The 26,143-nt window shown below is 41.0% G+C and overlaps 1 protein-coding gene across 1 annotated transcript in view; it reads left to right on the forward strand.

Moving 5' to 3' along the window:
- The first annotated feature begins 23,223 nt into the window (after positions 1-23,223).
- slc6a2 (solute carrier family 6 member 2) overlaps positions 23,224-26,143 on the forward strand; it is a 127,458-nt gene continuing 124,538 nt past the window's right edge. The window contains exons 1-2 of the mRNA XM_061877276.1: positions 23,224-23,337; positions 23,572-24,001. Coding sequence (XP_061733260.1) covers positions 23,704-24,001 — 298 coding nt within the window. The 5' untranslated portion in view covers positions 23,224-23,337; positions 23,572-23,703. The remainder of the gene's footprint in view (positions 23,338-23,571; positions 24,002-26,143) is intronic.

The following is a 26,143-nucleotide window of genomic DNA, read 5'->3' on the forward strand; positions in this document are numbered from 1 at the left end:
TGCAGTGTTTTTTCCTGAAGTCAAAGATGAGTTCCTTGGTTTTTGTGGCGTTCAGTGGCAGATTATTCACTGAACACCACGCTGATAGTTTCAGGACCTCATCTTTGTATGCAGACTCATCCCCCCTGTAATGGGACCCACCACTGTTGTGTCATCGGCGAACTTGATGATGGTGTTCTCCGAGTGGGCTGGACTACATTCATGGGTGTAGAGGGAATACAGCATTTAATATGACAGCATATAATTTACCTAATTAGGCATGTAAAATGAGAGGATGGTGACTCCTGTATTGAGTCAAAAATCACCCTCACATGACATTTATTATTAATTTCTTCTATTTTGTTTTATTTCATGTCCAGCGCTCTTATTTTTTGTTGTTTGCATCCATCCGTGTGGTCTGAGCTGTAGTTGTTTCCTCTGTCTCTGGTTGCCAATCAGGATGCTTTTTATGCTTCTTACAAGGCTGAATCATTGGCTTTGTTTGCTTTGCGTGTTTGCCCTTTGTGCGCTTCCCAGCTGCACGTCTTTGTTTTTTGGTTTACCTGTGCTTCCCCTAATACAAAAATGGCTTCTTTCATGCACTCAACCCTAAAACTGTCTGACCTACCTAAATGTGCAGGAGGACAGGATGTGACCTCTGTCAAAACACTTCAATCACATCAAACTATTGCTAATATGCTGTATCAACCAAAGGTAGATTCATTTTTTAAATTGAATTTAATCTATTTCTTGATCAAATAAAATAAAAAACTGTTCTGGTGTTTGCTGGATGCACTAATGATTGGCTTTCCTTTTGTCAGGCTTGCCCCTGACAGTTTGTCTATGTTTTAGTTTTTTTCTCTGCATTTGTCTGTTTCCTGTGTTTAGTACTTCCTGTCTTTTAGTTCCTGTCAAGTGCTCTTAATTTGTCAGCTTCCTGTCTTGTTCCCTGAGTGCTGTGTTCCTCCTCAGTGTGTTTAGTATTTCCTGTCCTTAGTTCCTGTCTAGTGCTCTTATTTTGTCAGCTTCCTGTCTTGTTCCCTGAGTCCTGTGTTCCCCTTGAGCTGCGGCTGATTGGCATCTGGCCACACCTGTTGCCAATCAGCCGGCTCCTATTTGTACCTCCTTTGTCTTGTGTCAGTTGCTGGATCATTGTATTGTCATTCGGACTTGTTGTTGCCATATGTTGCTCTTGTCGTGTCTGTGATTCTTTTCAGCTATTACCTGTCATGCTACACTTTTGTCCTGGTCGTCGTAGCGGTAAGCTGTTCTTGTTAGCCATTAGTTATTTCCAGTTTTTCTGTTTGCTATCCACTAGCTTTCATGCTAAAGTTCCTTTTTGTTCTCTAGCTTCCAGTGCTAGCTCCTTTGGTTTGTTATTCCGCCCACGTACGTGCTTTTTGTTTGTTCTTGTTCTATTATTTAAATTAAACCATGTTTTCCCATTCAATGCCTGCCTCCTTCTCTGCATCATGGGGGTTGTCAACAAATAACTCTGACACATTTTGCTGTAAAAATTATTAATAAGGAAATGATTATTGCTAACGAGCTGGTTTTTCAATGGTTTGTCACTATAAACCAGAATTGACTTCTGATGTTAAAAGTCTGTTTCTGGTTGAATCTCAATATTTATACCTCCTTCTAATTGGTTTTGAACTATTTTTTGCTTCCAACTTGGCGGGAGTTTAATGGAGAAGGCTCCGTTTTTTTTTTTTACTAACCACGATTCCCATTAGGCGCAACATCAGTGATATTTAAAATATGGATCTAAAAGTGTCACAGAAAACCTTAAAAACGCTCTTCCTCCAAAGAGTGCAATCTTTCTCATATTTGACTTTACACATACATGAAAGTATTGGACAATAATACCAGCTCGTGTGGGTCAAGACGACAGTAGGTTGTGACCGTAGCTGGATGCTCCCGAGGTCCATCCTGTGACTTCTAAGAGGTCCATGTCTTCTTTCATTAGCTTCTCATGCAAAGGTCAACAAGCAGAGAGACCAGAACCTTAAGACCAGGACAAGAGAGGACCACCAAGATAAACACGGACGCACCTTACAATTTAAGCGTAAATGTTATGGGTTCAATCCCCACCGGTGCTCAGTTGTGTGCACACGCACCAGTCCGAGTTGCATCTAGAAAACAAGCACAACAACAGTAATATGATCTTTTCTTGTTACCTGTTCCTTTACTGGGCCACCGCTGCAGTTAATCAATCTCCACAAACACAACAACCGAGCCTATTAGGCTTTTATAAAACAAACCCCCGAAGAGCAAAGAGGACATTCATTGACTTTAATGGGATGAACTGATCAAGCATATCTAATAGAAATCATTCCCTCTGGCAAAAGCTGATGTGCAATTGAATTACACATGGAACACAATGCTTTTACGGCTTCTTAGAAAAACTGTAATTTGATCACTTTAGTGCAGAGAAGAAACAGATAAAGTCTGAATTGTAAAAAAAAAAAAGATACACTTATCCGGTTTCATGCAAAATTGGGAGTTTTTTGTATAAATTATGCATTCAAAGTCATTCTCGAGGCGGCTTGTCAGTGTGTGTATTGCCATTGCCATCCATTTGATACAGAATCCTTGGTTTTTGTCACCCCCTCAATTTTCTAGACAAATAGTATGGACAAATAGTTATGAACATTTTGTGGCTGATTTGCCTCTGCATAGACTGAGAACAGTTTTCAACCAAGTTTGCTCAGATTTTACGCATATATGATCATCAGCACCCTAAATCTGTCTATGAATGTTCTCATTCATCCAGGTCATTGTCATCTCAGGGCATTCAATCGATCGCAACTGGACTGAATGGAATGCGTACCTGGGGGATTCCGACTTTTTTGGATTGGTAGTAGTCGATCCACAGCAATCCAATACCATGAATTAATTAACGTGGACCCCGACTTAAACAAGTTGAAAAACTTATTTGGGTGTTATCATTTAGTGGTCAATTGTACGGAATATGTACTAAACTGTGCAATCTACTATTAAAAGTATCAATCAATCAATCAATCTTTCTGCCACACATTACCTCAATGCTACCAGGCGGAAATTCCACTTCATCGCCCGTCTTTGGCTTTGACAGTATAGGATTGCTATAGTTGGCATCAAAACAGTTGTTTTTATCAGGACAATAGGGCGAAACCATCCTTGCCCATGCACGCCCTCCTGGTTTTGGAGTATAAATATTTTTGGGGATTTGGCACCAACCGCTAGACTAAACTGTAGAAAAAAAAAAATTGAGAAAATGCAAATTTTCAAGATAACGTGATGCAACAAGATTTTAGCGTTTTCTCAACTTTTGACTACTATTGTTGACTTAACTAAGATTTACAAGTTGAGATAAGCGTTATGTCAACTCATATCTTCTTGTTCACCAAATTATTATATTTACGTCGGACCAACAATAAAGTTCATGCTTTAATTCCATGTATTTTTACTTTCAACTAACTCATATGTTCTTGTTGAACTTTGACTACTCTTGTTGACTTAACTAAGATTTCCAAGTTTGGATAAGAGTTATGCCAACTCGATCTTGTTCACCTAATTATGATATTTACGTCGGACCAACAATAAATTTCATGCTTCAATTCCATGTCTTTTTACCTTCAACTAACTCGGAAATTCTTGTTACTTCAGTTAGAAAACTTCCTTTACAAGTCAAGTAACATTTATGTTGCTGTAATTGTTTTTAAGAAATGTTGAATGAATAAATAAAGTAAAGAGTACACATCAAAATATATCTAAAACCTTGTTTATTTCTCATTCAGAAACATGTTTTACATAAGGGTTAAATTGGGTGTGTCAGAGACCTTGACACTTTCCCAGATATTTTCTTTAAAGGGAAACATTATCACCAGACCTATATAAGCGTCAATATATACCTTGATGTTGCAGAAAAAAGACCATATTTTTTAACCGATTTCCGAACTCTAAATGGGTGAATTTTGGCGAATAAAACGCCTTTCTATTATTTGCTCTTGGAGCGATGACGTCACAACCATTTTCTCAAACACATTACACACACAAGTCATATTAGCTCTGTTATTTTCCGTTTTTTCGACTGTTTTCCATACCTCGTCGGTGTGTTGTCGGAGGGTGTAACAACACGATCAGGGACGGATTCAAGTTGATTTACGTAGAGTGTGCACGGCATGCTAATCGATGCTAACATGCTATTTAGGCTAGCTGTATGTACATTTGTCGCCATATTTCCATCCAGCGTTTCATTCCACCCACATTTAATGCCAAACAAACACTTACCAATCGACGGATTTAAGTTGCTCCAGTGTCACAAGATGCGAAAGTCCAGATCATTTGGTCTGCACATTTTACCGGCGATGCTAAGGCAGACATGGCCGAATAGCGTCAATATCTTCAGTTTCTTCTTCAATTTCGTTTCCGCTATCTGCCTCCATACTCCAACCATTCGTTTCAATACATGTGTAATCTGTTGAATTGCTTAAGCCGCTGAAATCCGATTCTGAATCCGAGCTAATGTCGCTATATCTTGCTGTGCTATCCGCCATTTTGTTTGTATTGGCATCACTAGATGACGTCACAGGAAAATGGACGGTGGCTTCACAGATAGCGAAAATCAGGCACTTTAAAGCCTTTTTTTCGGGATATTCCATGAAGGGAAAAATTTGGAAAAAAACTTCAAAAAATAAAATAGGCCACTGGGAACTGATATTTTTCGGTTTTAAGCCTTCTGAAATTGTGATAATGTTCGCCTTTAAAGTGAAACAAACACTTCCCTAACTGTAAAATTGGATCCCTGTAACACTGAAGTTAAAAGCTAAGAAATAAATGTTTTTACAGCAGCCAGGCAATATAATTGTGTAATCAATCAATCAATCAATCAATGTCTATTTATATAGCCCCAAATCACAAATGTCTCAAAGGACTGCACGAATCATTACGACTACAACATCCTCGGAAGAACCCACAAAAGGGCAAGGAAAACTCACACCCAGTGGGCAGGGAGAATTCGCATCCAGTGGGACGCCAGTGACAATGCTGACTATGAGAAACCTTGGAGAGGACCTCAGATGTGGGCAACCCCCCCCCCCCCTCTAGGGGACCGAAAGCAATGGATGTCGAGCGGGTCTAACATGATACTGTGAAAGTTCAATCCATAGTGGCTCCAACACAGCCGCGAGAGTTCAGTTCAAGCGGATCCAAGACAGCAGCGAGAGTCCCGTCCACAGGAGACCATCTCAAGCGGAGGCGGATCAGCAGCGTAGAGATGTCCCCAACCGATACAGGCGAGCGGTCCATCCTGGGTCCCGACGAGCGGTCCATCCTGGGTCTCGACTCTGGACAGCCAGTACTTCATCCATGGTCATCGGACCGGACCCCCTCCACAAGGGAGGGGGGGGACATAGGAGAAAGAAAAGAAGCGGCAGATCAACTGGTCTAAAAAGGAGGTCTATTTAAAGGCTAGAGTATACAGATGAGTTTTAAGGTGAGACTTAAATGCTTCTACTGAGGTGGCATCTCGAACTGTTACCGGGAGGGCATTCCAGAGTACTGGAGCCCGAACAGAAAACGCTCTATAGCCCGCAGACTTTTTTTGGGCTCTAGGAATCACTAATAAGCCGGAGTCTTTTGAACGCAGATTTCTTGCCGGGACATATGGTACAATACAATCGGCAAGATAGGATGGAGCTAGACCGTGTAGTATTTTATACGTAAGTAGTAAAACCTTAAAGTCACATCTTAAGTGCACAGGAAGCCAGTGCAGGTGAGCCAGTACAGGCGTAATGTGATCAAACTTTCTTGTTCTTGTCAAAAGTCTAGCAGCCGCATTTTGTACCAACTGTAATCTTTTAATGCTAGACATGGGGATGTCTAGCATTTGATGATAGAATTATCATCATAGAGAAAATTTGTTTTGTAAATTAGAACAGTTGAGAAACTTGATCAGTTGACAGTGAATATGCACGTCTTGTCAACCTCACTTAAATGTAAAAAAAATATATATATCTATATTTAAGTGAGATTCACAAAATACCAGTATGCTACATAACCCGCCAGAACTCGGTACTCCCTTCTCAAACCTTTTTGGCCTGCTGTATGCCATGAACATTTATTATCCGAAGGAGATGAAGTACACATATGAAGCCATTCAGATTATCTTTTCCAAGCTTGGCTCTGTGCTCAAGTCCCCTCTGCCTCTGAAATAGATTAACGATTCTTTATTCTCTCTTTTTTTTTTTTAAAGAATCTCTATTTCAGAGGCAGAGGAGACTTGAGCACAGACCCAAGCTCGAAAAAGATAGTCTGAATGTCTTCATATTTGTACTTCATCTCCTTCGAATAATCAATGTTCATGGCATACAGTAATCCAAAGAGGTATGCAAAGGCAGTACTGAGGTCTGGCGGGTTATGTAGCATGATGGCATTTTGTGAATCTCACTCAATTTTAAATACATTTTGATAAAAATAAAATGAAAAAAATTGTGTACCTCACTTAACTGTAAATACATTTTGAAAAAAAAAAAAAAAAGGTGTTCCGTGAGGTCTTGCATGTATTGAATCACTGGCCGTGAGGTTTTATATGACCACCAACCACAATGCACTAGAACAGGTAGAAAACATAGGTTGGCTTCCACTTTAAGAGTCACAGCAAAAGCTTTGTTTTCAAAGACCTTGTCCGCTGAGAGCACTGAGAGCCAAGGTCGAAAAAGATAGACTGAATTGCTTCATAGGTGTTCTTTATCTGCTTTGGATAATCAATGTTCATGGCATACAGTAGGCCAAAGAGGTATGCAAAGGCGGTACCGAGGTCTGGCAGGTCATGTAGCACGATGGAACCTTCCAACACAACAGCCCAGTCCCGTACGTTGGGTGATACAGCAGGATCATCTTCTTCAAGGATTGTAAAGATGCCAACAGACACGTCTCTGAGCACTCTTTCTTCAGGGTCAGTTTCCTGAGGAATAGTAACAGATGCATGATTGAGTGTTAGGTTGAACAAAAGGATGTAATTAGGGCCCGACTTGTATGGATCTTCTGGGAACGATTACAATTTTACAATGTTCAAAAAAATGGAAAAAAAACCCTTCAATTACTTTTAAATTAATTGAAGGCAGAACATTAACAATTAAATATTTGAAAAAACTTTGCCAGGAACTTTTCTTTATGGTTATATGCATTGGCTAAAGAATATGACATTTGGGCATTAAAAAACATCTCTGGGCACAAAATGAAATTTACACAAAGTGTATTATGCATAAAATCTTTGTCATCAGCTATGAGATCCTACTCAAAATGTTGAAATTGTAATAGTTTTTTAGCTGGTTGCCCCACTCTCCGTTTCAAGACAAGCCAACCGAAATCATTAATTTAAACTATTCGTGGATTTTTGAAGGAATAGGCGAAGGTTGTTCATCGCTGCTGATCCGCCTCCGCTTGAGATGGTTTCCTGTGGACGGGACTCTCGCTGCTGTCTTGGATCCGCTTGAACTGAACTCTCGCGGCTGTGTTGGAGCCACTATGGATTGAACTTTCACAGTATCATGTTAAACCCGCTCGACATCCATTGCTTTCGGTCCCCTAGAAAGGGGGGGGGGGGGGTTGCCCACATCTGAGGTCCTCTCCAAGGTTTCTCATTGTCAGCATTGTCACTGGCGTCCCACTGGATGTGAATTCTCCCTGCCCACTGGGTGTGAGTTTTCCTTGCCCTTTTGTGGGTTCTTCCGAGGATGTTGTAGTCGTAGTGGTTTGTACAGTCCTTTGAGACATTTGTGATTTGGGGCTATATAAATAAACATTGATTGATTGATTGATTGATTGATTGAAGTAAGCTTAGCTCAAAAACAAGCAGTCTATTGGAAGTGTTAGCTTGCCGTCGTCGACTGTGAGCCAGGGTGAATTTAGTTTATATTCAACAGATATTCATCAGCAACGTCGTCTTCTATTCTGCAACTTAAAACTAACACCATGTAGTTGGAATAAAGTTGTAAAGTTTATCTTCTGACTGTTGGAGAAGGCAGGCTACCACTAGACTACCAGCATTTGAGCTAATCTAATAAGCGATGAGGAACCATTGCCTGATTCTCCTTCAGAAATACATGCATAGTTAAAGGAATGGTTTCTATCTTAAACCAGAGAGCAGGGCAACAAGCTTTTTTTTTTGATTGATTGATACTTTTATTAGTAGATTGCACAGTTCAGTACATATTCCGTACAATTGACCACTAAATGGTATCACTTGAATAAGTTTTTGAACTTGTCGGGGTCCACGTTAATCAATTCATGGTAAAGAATACGAATACGAAAATGTTGAACTATTCCATTAAAGCTACATTAGGCCATAGTACTTGTAATTTTCAAGTAAATTTCCTATTGTTATTATTTCTTACCAAATGCTGCAGGAAAAACTTAGTTGTGTCGTCCCGGACAAAAACAGGGAGGCATCTCAGTGTTGTCATCTTTCGGTGAGACACAATGTCTAATGTCTATGGAGTATAGAGTGGAAAACATAAGCATATACATTAGTGAAGCGCCATAGTGGATTTATACAAATGGCAAAATCAAAAGTTGTTTTTAGTAATGACCAGTAGACCGCAAGTCTGACCAGTAGCATGCTCAAGAAAAGGGGAAAAAAAACACTTCAAGCCTTCGGACTAGTGCATTTTTCTACTTTTACAAATTAAAAACTGTTATAATTATCAAATGACACAAACTAAGAACATACAGTGGGGCAAAAAAGTATTTACAACGGAGTTCTATTAACACTGACACGATTGTATATACGGCGGATACTGCCCTCCAAAATAGTTTCTCTCGTTTTGAGGAAATAACATTAGAGGAATTGTTACAACGTGTAAATGGAATAAAACAAACAACATGTTTACTTGACCCTCTTCCTGGGAAACTGATCAAGGAGCTCTTTGTATTATTAGGTCCATCAGTGCTAAATATTATAAACTTATCACTCTCCTTGGGCACTGTTCCCCTAGCATTCAAAAAAGCGGTTATTCATCCTCTTCTTAAAAGACCTAACCTCGATCCTGACCTCATGGTAAACTACCGACCGGTGTCTCACCTTCCCTTTATTTCAAAAATCCTCGAAAAAATTGTTGCGGAGCAGTTAAATGAACACTTAGCGTCTAACAATCTATGTGAAACCTTTCAATCCGGTTTCAGGGCAAATCACTCGACGGAGACAGCCCTCGCAAAAATGACTAATGATCTATTGCTAACGATGGATTCTGATGCGTCATCTATGTTGCTGCTCCTCGATCTTAGCGCTGCTTTCGATACTGTCGATCATAATATTTTATTAGAACGTATCAAAACACGAATTGGTATGTCAGACTTAGCCCTGTCTTGGTTTAACTCCTATCTTACTGACAGGATGCAGTGTGTCTCCCATAACAATGTGACCTCGGACTACGTTAAGGTAACGTGTGGAGTTCCCCAGGGTTTGGTCCTTGGCCCTGCACTCTTCAGCATCTACATGCTGCCGCTAGGTGACATCATACGCAAATACGGTGTTAGCTTTCACTGTTATGCTGATGACACCCAACTCTACATGCCCCTAAAGCTGACCAACATGCCGGATTGTAGTCAGCTGGAGGCGTGTCTTAATGAAATCAAACAATGGATGTCCGCTAACTTTTTGCAACTCAACGCCAAAAAAACGGAAATGCTGATTATCGGTCCTGCTAGACACCGAACTCTATTTAATAATACAACTCTAACATTTGACAACCAAACAATTAAACAAGGCGACACGGTAAAGAATCTGGGTATTATCTTCGACCCAACTCTCTCCTTTGAGGCACACATTAAAAGGCGTTACTAAAACGGCCTTCTTTCATCTCCGCAATATCGCTAAAATTCGCTCCATTCTGTCCACTAAAGACGCTGAGATCATTATCCATGCGTTTGTTACGTCTCGCCTCGATTACTGTAACGTATTATTCTCGGGTCTCCCCATGTCTAGCATTAAAAGATTACAGTTGGTACAAAATGCGGCTGCTAGACTTTTGACAAGAACAAGAAAGTTTGATCACATTACGCCTGTACTGGCTCACCTGCACTGGCTTCCTGTGCACTTAAGATGTGACTTTAAGGTTTTACTACTTACGTATAAAATACTACACGGTCTAGCTCCATCCTATCTTGCCGATTGTATTGTACCATATGTCCCGGCAAGAAATCTGCGTTCAAAGGACTCCGGCTTATTAGTGATCCCCAAAGCCCAAAAAAAGTCTGCGGGCTGTAGAGCTTTTTCATTTCGGGCTCCAGTACTCTGGAATGCCCTCCCGGTAACAGTTCGAGATGCCACCTGAGTAGAAGCATTTAAGTCTCACCTTAAAACTCATTTGTATACTCTAGCCTTTAAATAGACTCCCTTTTTAGACCAGTTGATCTGCCGTTTCTTTTCTTTTTCTTCTATGTCCCACTCTCCTTTGTGGAGGGAGTCCGGTCCGATCCGGTGGCCATGTACTGCTCGCCTGTGTATCGGCTGGGGACATCCCTGCGCTGCTGATCAGCCTCCGCTTGGGATGGTTTCCTGCTGGCTCCGCTGTGAACGGGACTCTCGCTGCTGTGTTGGATCCGCTTTGGACTGGACTCTCGCGACTGTGTTGGATCCATTATGGATTGATCTTTCACAGTATCATGTTCTCATAGTCATCATTGTCACCGACGTCCCACTGGGTGAGTTTTCCTTGCCCTTATGTGGGCCTACCGAGGATGTCGTAGTGGTTTGTGCAGCCCTTTGAGACACTAGTGATTTAGGGCTATATAAGTAAACATTGATTGATTGATTGATTTAGTCAGCCACCGATTGTGCAAGTTCTCCCACTTTAAATTATGACAGAGGTCTGTAATTTTCATCATAGGTACACTTCAACTGTGAGAGACAGAATGTGAAAAAAACAATCCAGGAATTCACATTTTAGGAATTTTAAAAAATGTATTTGTAAATTATGGTGGAAAATAAGTATTTGATCAACCATTCAAAGCTCTCACTGATGGAAGGAGGTTTTGGCTCAAAATCTCACGATACATGGCCCCATTCATTCTTTCCTTAACACGGATCAATCGTCCTGTCCCCTTAGCAGAAAAACAGCCTCAAAGCATGATGTTTCCACCCCCATGATTCACAGTAGGTGTGGTGTTCTTGGGATGCAACTCAGTATTCTTCTTCCTCCAAACACGATTAGTTGAGTTTATACCAAAATGGATACATGGATGATACAGCAGAGGATTGGGAGAATGTCATGTGGTCAGATGAAACCAAAATAGAACTTTTTGGTATTATCTCAACTCGTCATGTTTGGAGGAAGAAGAATACTGAGTTGCATCCCAAGAACACCACACTTACTGTTAGACACACCAATGTCAACAATTTCCTTAAGGTCCATTAAAATCTCCCATGCAGGCTCCTGTTCTGGTATCTCACATCCAATTATAAAAGGAAGTAGGTGCAGTAGTGTCCAATTTTCATGTCTGTTACCACCAACAGTTCCTTTAACAAAGCTTGCTCTTGGTATTTTTTGCGGTTTGTTAACTCTGTCTCAGTCCTTGTATGGGAATGATTTAATGCAGCTGTTTAATGCATCAAATATAAAGAAATGTTTTGAGATCAGCTTTTTTAAACACGAAGACAATTCCACAGGTATGACACCTTCAAAAAGGTCATGCAAGACACCTGGAGGAAATCCAGTAGTTGGATGAAAGTACGCCAGATGCACACAGCTATTGACGCTATTCGGCCATGTTTGCCTTAGCATCGCCGGTAAAATGTGCAGACCAATGATCGGAAGTTTCGCATCTTGTGACACTGGATCAATTTAAATCCATCGATTGGTAAGTGTTTGTTTGGCATTAAATGTGGGTGGAGGGAAACGCTGGATATAAATATAGTTTCAAATGTACATACAGCTAGCCTAAATAGCATGTTAGCATCGATTAGCTGGCAGTCATGCCGCGACCAAATACGTCTGATTAGCACATAAGTCAACAACATCAACAAAACTCACCTTTGTGATTTAGTTGACTTTATCGTTGGAAATGCATCTGCAGGTTATCCATACATCTCTGTGCTATGTCTGTCTTAGCATCGCCGGTAAAATGTGCGGACACTCCGGCACATTCGATGGGGGTCTGGCGGCAGATTTTTTTGACTTTATCGTTGGAAATGCATCTGCTTTTTAGTGTCGCAGGATATCCACACAATCTTGTCATCTCTGTAGTAGCATAGCTTTCGTCGGCTTTCCCCACAACCTCGCATTTTGAACAAATTTCGTCCAATTTCTTGCCACTTTCGCATCTTTGGGACAGTGGTGCAACTCGAATCCCTCCCTGTTAGTGTTGTTACACCCTCCGACAACACACCGACGAGGCATGATGTCTCCAAGGTTCCAGAAAATAGTCGAAAAAACGGAAAATAACAGAGCTGAGACACGGTGTTTTTAATGTGTTTGAGAAAATGGCGGCTTTATTACCCAGGTGACGTCACGTTCTGACGTCATTGCTTCGAGAGCGATAAATAGGAAGGCGTTTAATTCACCAAAATTCACCCATTTACAGTTCAGAAATCGGTTAAAAAAATATATGGTCTTTTTTCTGGAACATCAAGGTATATATTGACACTTACATAGGTCTGGTGATAATGTTCCCCTTTAATCAATGGCTCTAGGAACTTTTCATTACCATATTGTTTGACATCTTCACTTTTACCAAAGAGAGCTAGCTGAATTGAAGTGAGACTCGAATGGTACTTAGCTGGTAAATTTAGAACAACCCATTATACTGCAGTTATTTTATGAAGTTTTCTAGATGTACCCAAAAGCTTACAAATGTCAAAATCTTCAATATATAATGCCAAACTTATACCTGTGTTTTGCTGTCCCAGTAAATATTTTTCTTATAATAAGTGCTGTCTTGAAAAGACTTTAAGAGTCCAGGTAAAGCTTCTTCATTGAATACAATTTGGTCCAAAAATCTGCCCTTCCTAGTAATGTTTGAAGTACCTTAGTGACAAGAACAAAAACAAAATATTTTTATGATCACTGTTAAAAATATATTCTATGGGTTCTATAACACAAAAATGCTCCTTGAAATATGAATTCCTTCCGTAATCTGTAGATAGCAAACCTTTATCTGATGTTGTTAAAAGGAGTGGATTAGTTTGAACTATAGCATTAGAAATTTCTTGCAAGACAGAATCGTTGACTTCAATGTTATCCTTAGAAAGGATATCTTTCACACTGCTGAGAGTATAACTGTTAGAATAAGACAGAATTTTATGCAAATCCTCTACAATCTTTGTGTTGAACCCCTTGACACATGTAAAACCGTTTGCATACATAGAAAAAGAGAGGCCAATTTATGATGAAGGGCCTCACTATCTACAACTTCTTGAAACTATTCCACCTCTTTTGGTCTCACACTACTCTGTGATGCTGTCCCTGCTGTTTCACCATCAGATTGTTCACCATCATTTGCATCATCTTCAGTATCGGCTCTAGCTATTGTTCGAAAATCCTTAAAGGGCCTACTGAAACCCACTACTACCGACCACACAGTCTGATAATTTATATATCAATGATGAAATATTAACGTTGCAACACATGCCAATACGGCCTTTTTAGTTTACTAAATTACAATTTTAAATTTCCCGGGAGTTTCGTCTTCGAAACGTCGTGTAATGATGACGTGTACGCAAGACGTCACAGGTTTTTAGGACGTATGAGCGCTGCACACACACACAGCTAAAAGTCGTCTGCTTTAACGGCATAATTACACAGTATTTTGGACATCTGTGTTGCTGAATCTCTTGCAATTTGTTCAATTAATATTGGAGAAGTCAAAGTAGAAAGATGGAGTTGGCAAGCTTTAGCCTCTAACCACACAAACACACGGTGATTCCTTGTTTAAAATTCCTGGAGGTGAAACTTTCCTATGGATCAGAGCGCGGTCAAGCCAACATGGATCCCTACCAAATGTCAACCAGCAGGTATCGGTGAGAAAATTGTGGTTAAAAAGTCAGTTCTTACCGCAGAAAAGCTGAGCTTGTGCCGTCCATAGCTCCCGTCGACTCCCCTGAGACATTGGCGTCAACACACCTGTGAAGACACCCTTCCGACTATCAGGTAATATTAAACTCACTAAAACACTAGCAACACAATAGAAAGATAAGGGATTTCCCAGAATTAACCTTGTAAATGTGTCTAAAAACATCGGACTCCGTCCCAATGCAATCGCGTTTATTATTTTTTTAACGTTTTTTTTTTTTTTCTTTTTCTAGTCCGTCGCTATCAATATCCTCAAACACAAATTTTTCATTCTCGCTCAAATTAATGGGGAAATTGTCGTTTTCTCGGTCCGAATAGCACTTTTTGTTGGAGGCTACCGTTAAATACAATGTGAATATGTGAGGAGCCCCCACACGGTGACGTCATCGTCTGCGACTTCCGGTAGAAGCAGGGCTTTTCTGTTAGCACCGAAAGCTGCAAACTTTATCGTGGATGTTCTCTACTAAATCCTTTCAGCAAAAATATGGCAATATCGCGAAATGATCGAGTATGACACATAGAATGGACCTGCTATCCTCGTTTAAATTAGAAAATCTAATTTCAGTAGGCCTTTAAGTGTACATTTCTTATGGTTCCGACTTCTGTGAGAACTGAAGGTTGAGCAAGTGTTTGTTTTAAATTTGCATCTTAAAATGGGACATGGTACAGTTTCTCGATTTTTTATGTGATGCCCGAGGTGGTTCCAAAAAAATTTTCACTGCAAATTTCTTTAAAATTACAAAAGTCACGTTGAAATGTTGAGTTTTCCTGTATTTTCACAGTTGTGTGTGATCTTGAGAAGTGTGACCGTAATACCCCAGGTGTTTTAAACACACACACACACACACACACACACACACACACACACACACACACACACACACACACACACACACACACACACACACACACACACACACACACACACACACACACACACACACACACACACACACACACGCAGTCTGTGTGAATACAGGGCCAGTTTGCACCTGTACCGTGACGAAGTCGGAGAGCCTCTTGTTTGGAGCTTTCGAATTTGCAATATTTGCACTGGATTCAGTCCTCCTCTGAATCACAAGAGACATAAAATAGAAATATTTAGTTTCACTAAAAGCATTTAGCTGGAGACAATACTCCATTTTTTTCCCCACCACCCCTATCTTAAACAGATACTTCATACACCTTATATTACATAAATAGTATAGGCTACACCACACAGACATGCTACTTTTACCATACTCAGTATTATATCAGCTACATATTCATGGTAAGTACTCAAATACATGTTAACTTTACTCAATAGGTCGTACATTTAAGTATTAGCAAGTAATATTAGCTACGGAAATACTGTGTTTAGTGTAGAGTCCGTCAGAGTTTGTTTGTTACGAACCCCAAGATGCAGAGAAGGAGGCAGGCATTTTGCAGGAAAACATGATTTAATAAAAACAGAACAAAAAGGTACAAACAAAAAGCGCGCACGAGGCGGATAACAAACTTGGCTATGAACAAACAAACTTGGAAGCAGGGAACAAAAGACAGTAAGCTACAAACCGCTACCGAATATAGCTTACCGCAACGCTGCATTGACACGATAGGTAGGAACGACCATCCAGCAGTGACAATAATCCACCACCGACTGGATGGAAAGACAGGTCTAAATGAGAGCGGGCTGATTGAAACCAGGTGTGGCCAGGTGCCCATCAGCCGCAGCTGAGGGGAAACAGAGCTCAGGGAGAAACACAGGAAACAGACAAAATAAGAGCACTGACAGGAAATACTACACACACAGAGGAAACAAAGACAAATGCAGAGGAAATAAACTACACATAACCAAACTGTCAGGGACGAACCTGACAGTAGCCCCCTTACCATAACGGATACAAACAGTCCAAAGTCAAGGGAGGGTGGAGGGAGGACAAGGGTATCCCGCACCCAGCGGGGAAGAGTCAGGTGGCGACGGTGAATAGAACGCCGCTGCAATTTGCGAGGTGGTCGCCCATGAAATGACCACCTCTGTGGCCGACAAGAGTATGGTGGGGCCCTCAGCTGGCCCACCGGACAGAATGGTGGTGGCATCCCCTGTTGCTGGCCCACCGGACAGAATGGTGGTGGCGCCCCCTGTTGCTGGCCCACCGGACAGAATGGTGGTGGCGCCCCCTGCTGCTGGCCCACCGGAGAAGATGGTGGTGCCCCCTGTTGCCGGCCCACCGGAGAAGATGGTGGTGCCCCCTGCTGCTGGCCCAACGGAGAAGATAGTGGCATCCGCTGGCCCACCAGTATGCGTGGTGGAGTCTGATGGCCCACCGGAGTGCGTGGTGGCGTCTGCTGGCCCACCGGAGTGCGTCTTGGCGTCTGCTGGCCCACCGGAGTGCGTGGTGGTGTCTGCTGACCCACCGGAGTGCGTGGTGGTGTCTGCTGGCCCACCGGAGTGCGTGGTGGTGTCTGCTGGCCCACCGGAGTGCGTGGTGGTGTCTGCTGGCCCACCGGAGTGCGTGGTGGCGCCGTAGGTTGCAGATCCACCGGAGATGAGGCGCCGTAGGTTGGAGATCCACTGGAGGTGATGGCGCCGTAGGTTTCAGACCCCCCGGAGGTGATGGTGGTGTCTGCCGGCCCACCGGAGATGATGGCGTCTGTTGCAGACCCACTGGGACGAGAAGTAGCTGTGCATCCCCATCTGCACAGCTACTGATAGCCCCCACCCCCCAGCCCCCCCTCAAGGGACGGATCCAAGAGGTCCCCAGATAGACCCACAGACAACAGAGGTGGATGGGAGAGGGCTTAAAAAGCGCCTGAACTTTTCTTTAAATTACCCTTTTTTTTACGCTAAATTAAGCCTCTCTGCTATGGACAACTCTGCGGGGTTCGAATTTGGCTGGATTATTCTGTCAGAGTTAGTTTGAGACGAACCCCAAGGTGCAGAGAAGGAGGCGGGCATTGAATGAGAAAACATGGTTTTAATATAAAATACTAGAACAAAACCAAACAAAGGGTACAAACAAAAAGCATGCACGTGGGCGGATAACAAACTAAGAGAGCTAGCATGGGAGTTAGAAAACAAAAAGGAACTTTAGCATGGAAAACAGAAGTCATACTTGTACTTAGAAAACAAACTGGAAGCAGGGAACAAAAGACAGTAAGCTAAAAGCCGCTATCAAACATAGCTTACCGCAACGCTGCATTGACTCAACAAGATACGACACGACAGGTAGCAATGACAAGTGCGACATGCAAAACAATAATCCAGCCAAGACTGGATGGGAAGGCAGGTTAAAATAGGAGCGGGCTGATTGACACCAGGTGTGGCCAGGTGCCAATCAGCCACAGCTGAGGAGAAACAGCGCTCAGGGAGAAACACAGGAAACAGACCAAATAAGAGCACTGACAGGAAATACTACACACACGGAGGAAACAAAGACAAATGCAGAGGAAAAAACTAAACATAACCAAACTGTCAGGGACGAACCTGACACATATTTTGCTATTTTATGTTGTATATTTTTTACACTAGGTTTCCAGTTCATTTGATTTTTTATTAATACTCCCTAAAATGTGTTTTCTTTGACCCTTTCAATATCTACTATGTCTTTTTGTATGTTTGACTTTCCCTTCTACTGTTACCAAATACAATTATTTTAGTCTTACTGAGATTCAATGAGTGTCTGTTTTTGTCAAACAAACTTTATGAATGTGTTCCTTTCTTCTGTTATTATTAGGGACCAAATGTCATTTTGGGACAGGGGACCCTATTGTATTTTTAAGGTTTTATTATTATTCTTCATTATTATTCCGCCGCCTCTTTGAGCTGTAATTTAACCCCCTTAACATGCTTCAAAACTCACCGTATTTGACACACACATCAGGACTGGCAAAAATTGCCATTCAATAAAAAAACAAACCCCAAAACTCAAAATTGCGCTCTAGCGCCCCCTAGGAAAAAACACAGACAGAACTGCTTGTAACGTCCGTTAGGAATGTCTTAGAGAGACGAAACAAAAACCTCTATGTAGGTCTGACTTAGACCTAGTTTGTATTGGCTTCTGTAAGTTCTCTCCTGAACAGAACACAGTTGTATCATCTGCAAATAATATTAGTCCTTTGTAACTTTCCAAATGTCGTTTGTATAAAGATTGAACAGATTTGGTTGTAGTTTTGATGTCACATGCAACAATACATACAAAATGAATACTTGAATCCCAAAAGAAAGGAGATAAAGTGGGAAAAGAAAGAACAGGGGACGATACTGACCTTTTACATTGTTATGGTAAAATTAGGTTAAGCTTTATTAGTGTTACTTGAGTGTCTATTTGTATGATTGTGTATGTAGGAATATATGTATGTATTCATGCATATCATTGGTTTATGTACATATACAATTTGTCAGTCTGATGGTAGTGCATGCGTAATAAGTGTTGCCAATCCCTCACTACGGAAAGTATCTATTTGGTGTCTTAAAATTTGCTTGTAGTTGCTGTATTATGTCATCATCTCATTTGCATAATTTATTGCAACGGACACTGTAAGAGAAGAATAACATTGTGGGAGAAATAAGAAGTGAGTTTAACAAAATGCTACATGATTCGATTTGTGAATGTACTTTCTTTTGTGGATTCTTTGTTTGTTTTCATTTCATAGAAGCTTTTAAGTCTCACCTTAAAACTCATTTATATACTCTAGCCTTTAAATAGACTCCCTTTTTAGACCAGTTGATCTGCCGTTTCTTTTCTTTTTCTTCTATGTCCCACTCTCCCTTGTGGAGGGGGTCCGGTCCGATCCGGTGGTCATGTACTGCTCGCCTGTGTATCGGCTGGGGACATCTCTGCGCTGCTGATCTGCCTCCGCTTGGGATGGTTTCCTGCTGGCTCCGCTGTGAACGGGACTCTCGCTGCTATGTTGGATCCGCTTTGGACTGGACTCTCGCGACTGTGTTGGATCCATTGTGGATTGAACTTTCACAGTAACATGTTGAACTTTCACAGTATCATGTTAGACCCGCTCGACATCCATTGCTTTCCTCCTCTCCAAGGTTCTCATAGTCATCATTGTCACCGACGTCCCACTGGGTGTGAGTTTTCCTTGCCCTTATGTGGGCCTACCGAGGATGTCGTAGTGGTTTGTGCAGCCCTTTGAGACATTAGTGATTTAGGGCTATATAAGTAAACATTGATTGATTGATTGATTGATTAATGTGAATACATGTTCTGCATTATTCAATGTGAGACTATCAAATTTGATGAAAAGACTGGAAGATTGTCACATTCACGAACGAACAAAATCTATTGACTGATTCAAAAGGGAATAAGCGGTAGAAAAATGGATGGATGGATCAACACAGGGGTGTCAAACTCATTTTAGATCGGGGGCCACGTGGAGAAAAATCTACTCCCAAGTGGCCCGGACTGGTAAAATCACTTAAACATTTTTTTTTAAATGAATACAACTTCATATTGTTTTCTTTGTTTAAAAATAGAACAAGTACACTCTGAAAATGTTGTTTTTGTTTTGTTGTTGTTGTTGTTTTTTTTACAATTATCTGTTGCGGTTAATAATATATATATACTTTGTTGTTATTTATATTTTCTGAATTAATTATGTGATATTGTTCATCAGTCAACTCATTGGTGTTAATTTCCAATCTATCCTGATAAAAAAATGATATAAAAATCAAATTACAGGGTGTTATTTATGTAGTTTGATAATTTTTCGGGACTGACGTGCTAACATCATGAGGTTTATTTGGTACGTACGTCTACAAAGATACAAATACCGTATTTCCTTGAATTGTCGCAGGGCATATAGTATGCGCCTGCGTTGAATTACCGCCTGGTCAAACTCGTGACGTCACGAGTGACACTTCCCCTGTCATCATTTTCAAAATGGAGGAGGCTGGTTTCAATACTGGTAATTTGAAATCGCATAAAGGGAAGAAGATTAAGAGCTATTCAGTAGGATTTAAGGTCCAAGCTTGCATCACACTCAAATTTTTACTGCATGCCTTTGGTAAGAGCAGGAGTGAGAAGAGGTTTTAAATTAATTAGCGCCCCGGCGGCAATTCAAGGAAATACGGTAATTGCTATTGCAAGAGCCAGTGCACACATTTTAAAACAGCTGTATCTTTCATTCAAAAATGTCAGGTTCATTTTTATATTTAGCGGACTCATTCCGGGGTACGGATAAAACCAGTTTGCAAGCCTGATCCGGCCCTCGAGCCGTATGTTTGATACCCCTGCATTAACACGGACGAGTTGATCGGACCGAGACGCAGTTGTGAGTAGTTAACTGTTGTGAGTCAGACCCACACTACTGTGAAGCCTGAAAGTGCTTCACCATAAAAATGGGACCCATTACCTCCCTGCTTGGCACTCAGCATCACGGGTTGGAATTTGGGGTTAAATCACCAAAAATGATCCCCGGGCGTGGCCACGGCTGCTGCTCACTGCTCCCCTCACCTCCCAGGGGGTGAACAAGGGGATGGGTCAAATGCAGAGTGTAATTTCACCACACCACAATCATTGGTACTTTAACTTTAACTCATGGAAACACCTGCTGCTCCTTGAGGGATACGTGTTTCATGTTGCCAAACCCCCCCCCCCCAAAAAAGTTGCTAGTAGCTTTTGAGAAAACAAGTCGTCAAGAGAGGTTTTAGAGCAGGGGTGTCCAAAGTGCGGCCGGGGGGCCATTTGCAGCCCGCAGCTAATCGTTTACCGGCCCGCCACACATTCTGCAAAAATTGCAAAACTGATAGTATTGCGAAAATTCAAAAAAACATTTTAAAAAAGTGGAATAAGGTGAATCTAATGAGAAAAAGTGGCAATATTAACACAAAGCTGCCATGCAGGCAGTTTTTTTTGTTGCTTTCGTCTTTATTTTCTTTTTTTCCCATTGCTGCAAAAAAAAAAGGACAAAAAAAAATCTATGTTATAATGAATTCTTACTTAAAAATTATCAAGGCGTGGCGCAGTGGAAGAGTGGCCGTGCACAACCCGAGGGTCCCTGGTTCAATCCCCATCTAGTACCAACCTCGTCACGTCCGCTGTGTCCTGAGCAAGACACTTCACCCTTGCTCCTGATGGGTGCTGGTTAGCACCTTGCATGGCAGCTCCCTCCATCAGTGTGTGAATGTGTGTGTGAATGTGGAAGTAGTGTCAAAGCGCTTTGAGTACCTTGAAGGTAGAAAAGCGCTATACAAGTACAACCCATTTATGATTTATTTAAAAAAAAAAATTGCATATTTTGTGTGGTTGCCATATAAAAACATCAACGTTTTGACAAAAGAGCATAAAACAAACAACATAATAGTTCAAACTTAAAATCGACAGATATTTCGGAAGTTGATCTTAAAATTTAACTGTTAAAAGTAAAAATTAAAAAAAACCTAATACAAATGTATCACTTCATGAGTGGGAAACCTTTCAGATCTCAAATATATTTCATAGGATTTTATTCAACTTTTCACTGTGATTACTCAAAAATATTAAATAATTAAAATCAATGGTGTCCTGCATTATTGATCTTTGAGGGCTTTAATTGTTAAATAAAGGAACTCTCCTGAAGGAATCAATAAAGTACTATCTATCCATCTATCTATCTATCTATCCATCTATCTATCTATCTATCTATCTATCTATCTATCTATCTATCTATCTATCTATCTATCTATCTATCTATCTATCTATCTATCTATCTATCTATCTATCTAAATACTGCATCTATCTATCTATCTATCTATCTATCTATCTATCTATCTATCTATCTATCTATCTATCTATCTATCTATCTATCTATCTATCTATCTATCTATCTATCTATCTATCTATCTAAATACTGCATCTATCTATCTATCCATCCATCTATCTATCTATCTATCTATCTATCTATCTATCTATCTATCTATCTATCTATCTATCTATCTATCTATCTATCTATCTATCTATCTATCCATCCATCCATCCATCCATCCATCCATCCATCCATCCATCCATCCATCCATCCATCCATCCATCCATCCATCCATCCATCCATCCATCCATCTATCTAAATACTGCATCTATCTATCTATCTATCTATCTATCTATCTATCTATCTATCTATCTATCTATCTATCTATCTATCTATCTATCTATCTATCTATCTATCTATCTATCTATCTATCTATCTGTCCGTCTGTCTGTCTGTCTGTCTGTCTGTCTGTCTGTCTGTCTGTCTGTCTGTCTGTCTGTCTGTCTGTCTATCTGCCTGCCCGCCTGCCTGCCTGTCTGTCTGTCTGTCTGTCTGTTCGTCCGTCCGTCCGTCTGTCCGTCTATCTAAATACTGCATATTTCAGTTTTACCATAAAAAACAAAGTTGTCTTTGACAAAAAAGGCATAAAATCTTATTTGTTTTACTTTATGTCAACCTCAAGTTGATATAGAGATTTACTGTAAGCATTAAATTAAAAAAAATAATAGTGCGTCTGCCTCACAATACGAAGGTCCTGCAGTCCTGGGTTCAAATCCAGGCTCGGGATCTTTCTGTGTGGAGTTTGCATGTTCTCCCCGTGAATGCGTGGGTTCCCTCCGGGTACTCCGTCTTCCTCCCACCTCCAAAGACATACACCTGGGGATAGGTTGATTGGCAACACTAAATTGGCCCTAGTGTGTGAATGTGAGTGTGAATGTTGTCTGTCTATCTGTGTTGGCCCTGCGATGAGGTGGCGACTTGTCCAGGGTGTACCCTGCCTTCCGCCCGATTGTAGCTGAGATAGGCGCCAGCGCACCCCGTGACCCCGAAAGGGAATAAGCGGTAGAAAAGGGATGGATGGATGGAATAATAATTTGACTTATTTTTAACATGTTAGTGACTGAGACCCTCTATGCTCCCCAGGAGCCCTAAGGATTAAAAAAAAAATCCATATATTTTGTTATGGTTTGAAAATGAAAAATATCAACATTTCTCCGTGTGCGGCCCTCTCTGGAAAAAGTTTGGACCCCCCTGGTGTAGAGTAAGACGTAGCAAGAAAGTTGGCAACAGTTCGGGAAACCCTCAAATCCTGAAATTGACATTACACACACGCATTTATAAGAACTGTCAAACCAAAATAGAAACGTAAAAAAAACCCAACATGGCCAATTGAGATACATCACATAAAAAAGACAGGAGAGGAAACCCTTTTTTTTTTTTTTTTTTTTTTAAGATGAGCGTCTTCTGGTTGGATGGAGGCGAGTCTTAAAAGTTTCTTCAGGATAGACCAGCTCCCTTCAGACGCATCTGGACCACAGCAGCAGCAGCAGCAGCAGCACCGGATCATGGAGACTTAAATCCGCAAGTACGTGCATCAACCGTTATCTTTTAAGTTATTGTGCGCACTTTTTATTTTATTTTTTTGTCGATTGCATGCTATTTTTTGTTGTTGTATATTACTATAATGCATAAATAACACGAGCTGCTAAAGTGAAATGTTACAATGTTCGCTGCGTTTCCGAGCCGGAGCTTCCGTGCGTAATTGTGCGCAACTTTTACGCACGGACTGCCTAACCCTCCTCTCCCGCTCCCTCTCCAGCCCATGTGCACGACGGTGTCACCGGCTCTATTTCCCGCGGAGAGCAGCCGGCGCCCACCCACGCACACGCAGACAGACGCGCACTCCGCTCGCCCTCCGCCGTGAGAGCGCACAGCGGGTGGGGGAACCAAGATGAACATCCAGGTGGTGCCCGAACACAAGCTGTCGTCGGTGGCCCCGCTCAAGCAATGCAACGTGGAGAAGAAGGAGGTCGAGCTCCTGCTCGTGAAGGACCAGAACGGCGTCCAGTACACCAGCGCCTCCATCGTCCCGGCGCCCGGTCAACACGCGGGGACACCCGGTTCCGAGTCCGAGGAGGAGCGGGAGCTATGGGGCAAGAAGATTGACTTTCTGCTCTCGGTTATTGGCTTCGCAGTTGACTTGGCTAATGTTTGGAGATTCCCTTACCTGTGCTACAAAAACGGAGGGGGTGAGTAAACTGTTATTATCAATTACTTTATGATGTATTGAAAACTTGTTGTATTATGTATTAACATGCGCACATCCTGCGAGCCTCCAAAGTGCAGCCAAGGTCTCAATTTTCATGAGAAGAAAAAAAAAAAAAAAAAAAAAAAGGGTTTCAGTGTAAAACATTAACCTGTGCGTCATGGAAACTTTGGGATTTACTTTTACAAGCTGACACGGTTTAAGTCAGTGGTTCTTAACCAGGGTTCGGTGAGTCGACCTTAGGGGTTCGGAGGAGATCAAAACACACCCGACTCTTTGTGTAAATCAGGGGTGTTAAAACTCAAATACAGAGTGGGCCAAAATTTTAAACCGAACAAAGCCGCGGGCCGAGGTTGAACAAATTAACCTTTTAATAGGGACCCAAACAAGTTTTGCATTGAATCTTGAACAAGCAAGGCTTACAGTATATAACTTTATAGTGACATGCAAAATCGAGTTTCAAATAATAATAATAATTAAAAAATATCAATGGCATATCAAATAAAATTTAAATAAAAATGGAATGCTGCAAGGGATTGTGGGTATTTGTTCTGTTGTGTTTATGTGGTGATACGGTGCGGATGTTCTCCCAAAATGTGTCATTCTTGTTTGGTCTGGGTTCACCGGGTGGCGCATATTTGTAACGGTGTTAAAGTTGTTTACACGGCCACCCTCAGTGTGACCTGTATGGCTGTTGACCAAGTATGCGTTGCATTCACTTGTTTGTGTGTATAAGTCGCATATTATGTGACTGTTTGTATGGAGGAAAAGCGGACATGGCGGCAGGTTGTAGAGAACGCCAAAGGCAGTGCCTTTAAGGCCCACCCCCAATATTGTTGCTTGGGATGAAATGCGGGAGGGACACTGAACTTCGGGAGTCTCCCGGGAAAATCGGGAGGGTTGGCAAGTAAGCGTATTAGCAGTGAATGCGGTGTTACAGCGGCGGGTCAGCTCTAATGTTAATTTGATATAGCCTCAAGGGCCAAGAGAAATTACACGACGGGCCAAATTTGGCCTGCGGCCCAGAGTTTGACACCCATGGTGTAAATACAAACTTGTCCCTGTTGGCATATTACAGATACGGCAACAGCTGACTGATTTGCAGGAGTGTAATTTGTTGTGAGTTTATGCACTGTCTTAGTTTTGTTGTTTGAACAAACGGTTGATTTTGTGCACCAGTAAAAAAAAACATGGTAACACTTTAGTATGGGGAACATATTCACCATTAATTAGTTGCTTATTAACATGCAAATTAGTAACATATTGGTTCTTAACTAGTCATTAAGTACTAGGGGTGTGGGAAATAATCGAATCGTTTACGTTGTGCGATTCAGAATCAATTCTCATTTTAAAAAAAATCAATTTTTTATTATTATTTTTTTAAATTTTATTTTTATTTTTATTTTTAAATCAATCCAACAAACCACTACGCAGCAATACCATAACAATGCAATCCAATTCCAAAACCAAACCTGACCCAGCAACACTCAGAACTGCAATAAACAGAGCAATTGAGAGGAGACACAAACACGACACAGAACAAACAAAAAGTATTGAAACAAAAATGAATATTATCAACAACCGTATCAATATTAATTATAATTTCAGCATAGCAGTAATTAAAAATCCCTTATTGACATTATCATTAGACATTTATAAAAATAATAAAAAAGAACAATAGTGTCACAGTGGCTTACACTTGCATCGCATCTCATACGCTTGACAACACACTGTGTCCAATATTTTCACAAAGATAAAATAAGTCATATTTTTGGTTCGTTTAATAGTTAAAACAAATTTAAATTATTGCAATCAGTTGATAAAACATTGTCCTTTACAATTATAAAAGCTTTATACAAAAATCTACTACTCTGCTAGCATGTCAGCAGACTGGGGTAGATCCTGCTGAAATCCTATGTATTGAATGAATACAGAATCGTTTTGAATCGGAAAAATATCGTTTTTGAATCGAGAATCAAATCGAAAAAACGGGACAAGCGGTAGGAAATGGATGGATGGATGGATATAAGTCTCTTATTCTTTTTAATAACATTGTTATTCTGAAGCTAACCAATAATAGATAAAATATCTCTTACCTTTAATGCAACTTCTTGAACAGGTGCGG

The sequence above is a fragment of the Nerophis ophidion genome, linkage group LG02, assembly GCF_033978795.1.
Source record: "Nerophis ophidion isolate RoL-2023_Sa linkage group LG02, RoL_Noph_v1.0, whole genome shotgun sequence".
Taxonomy (NCBI): domain Eukaryota; kingdom Metazoa; phylum Chordata; class Actinopteri; order Syngnathiformes; family Syngnathidae; genus Nerophis; species Nerophis ophidion.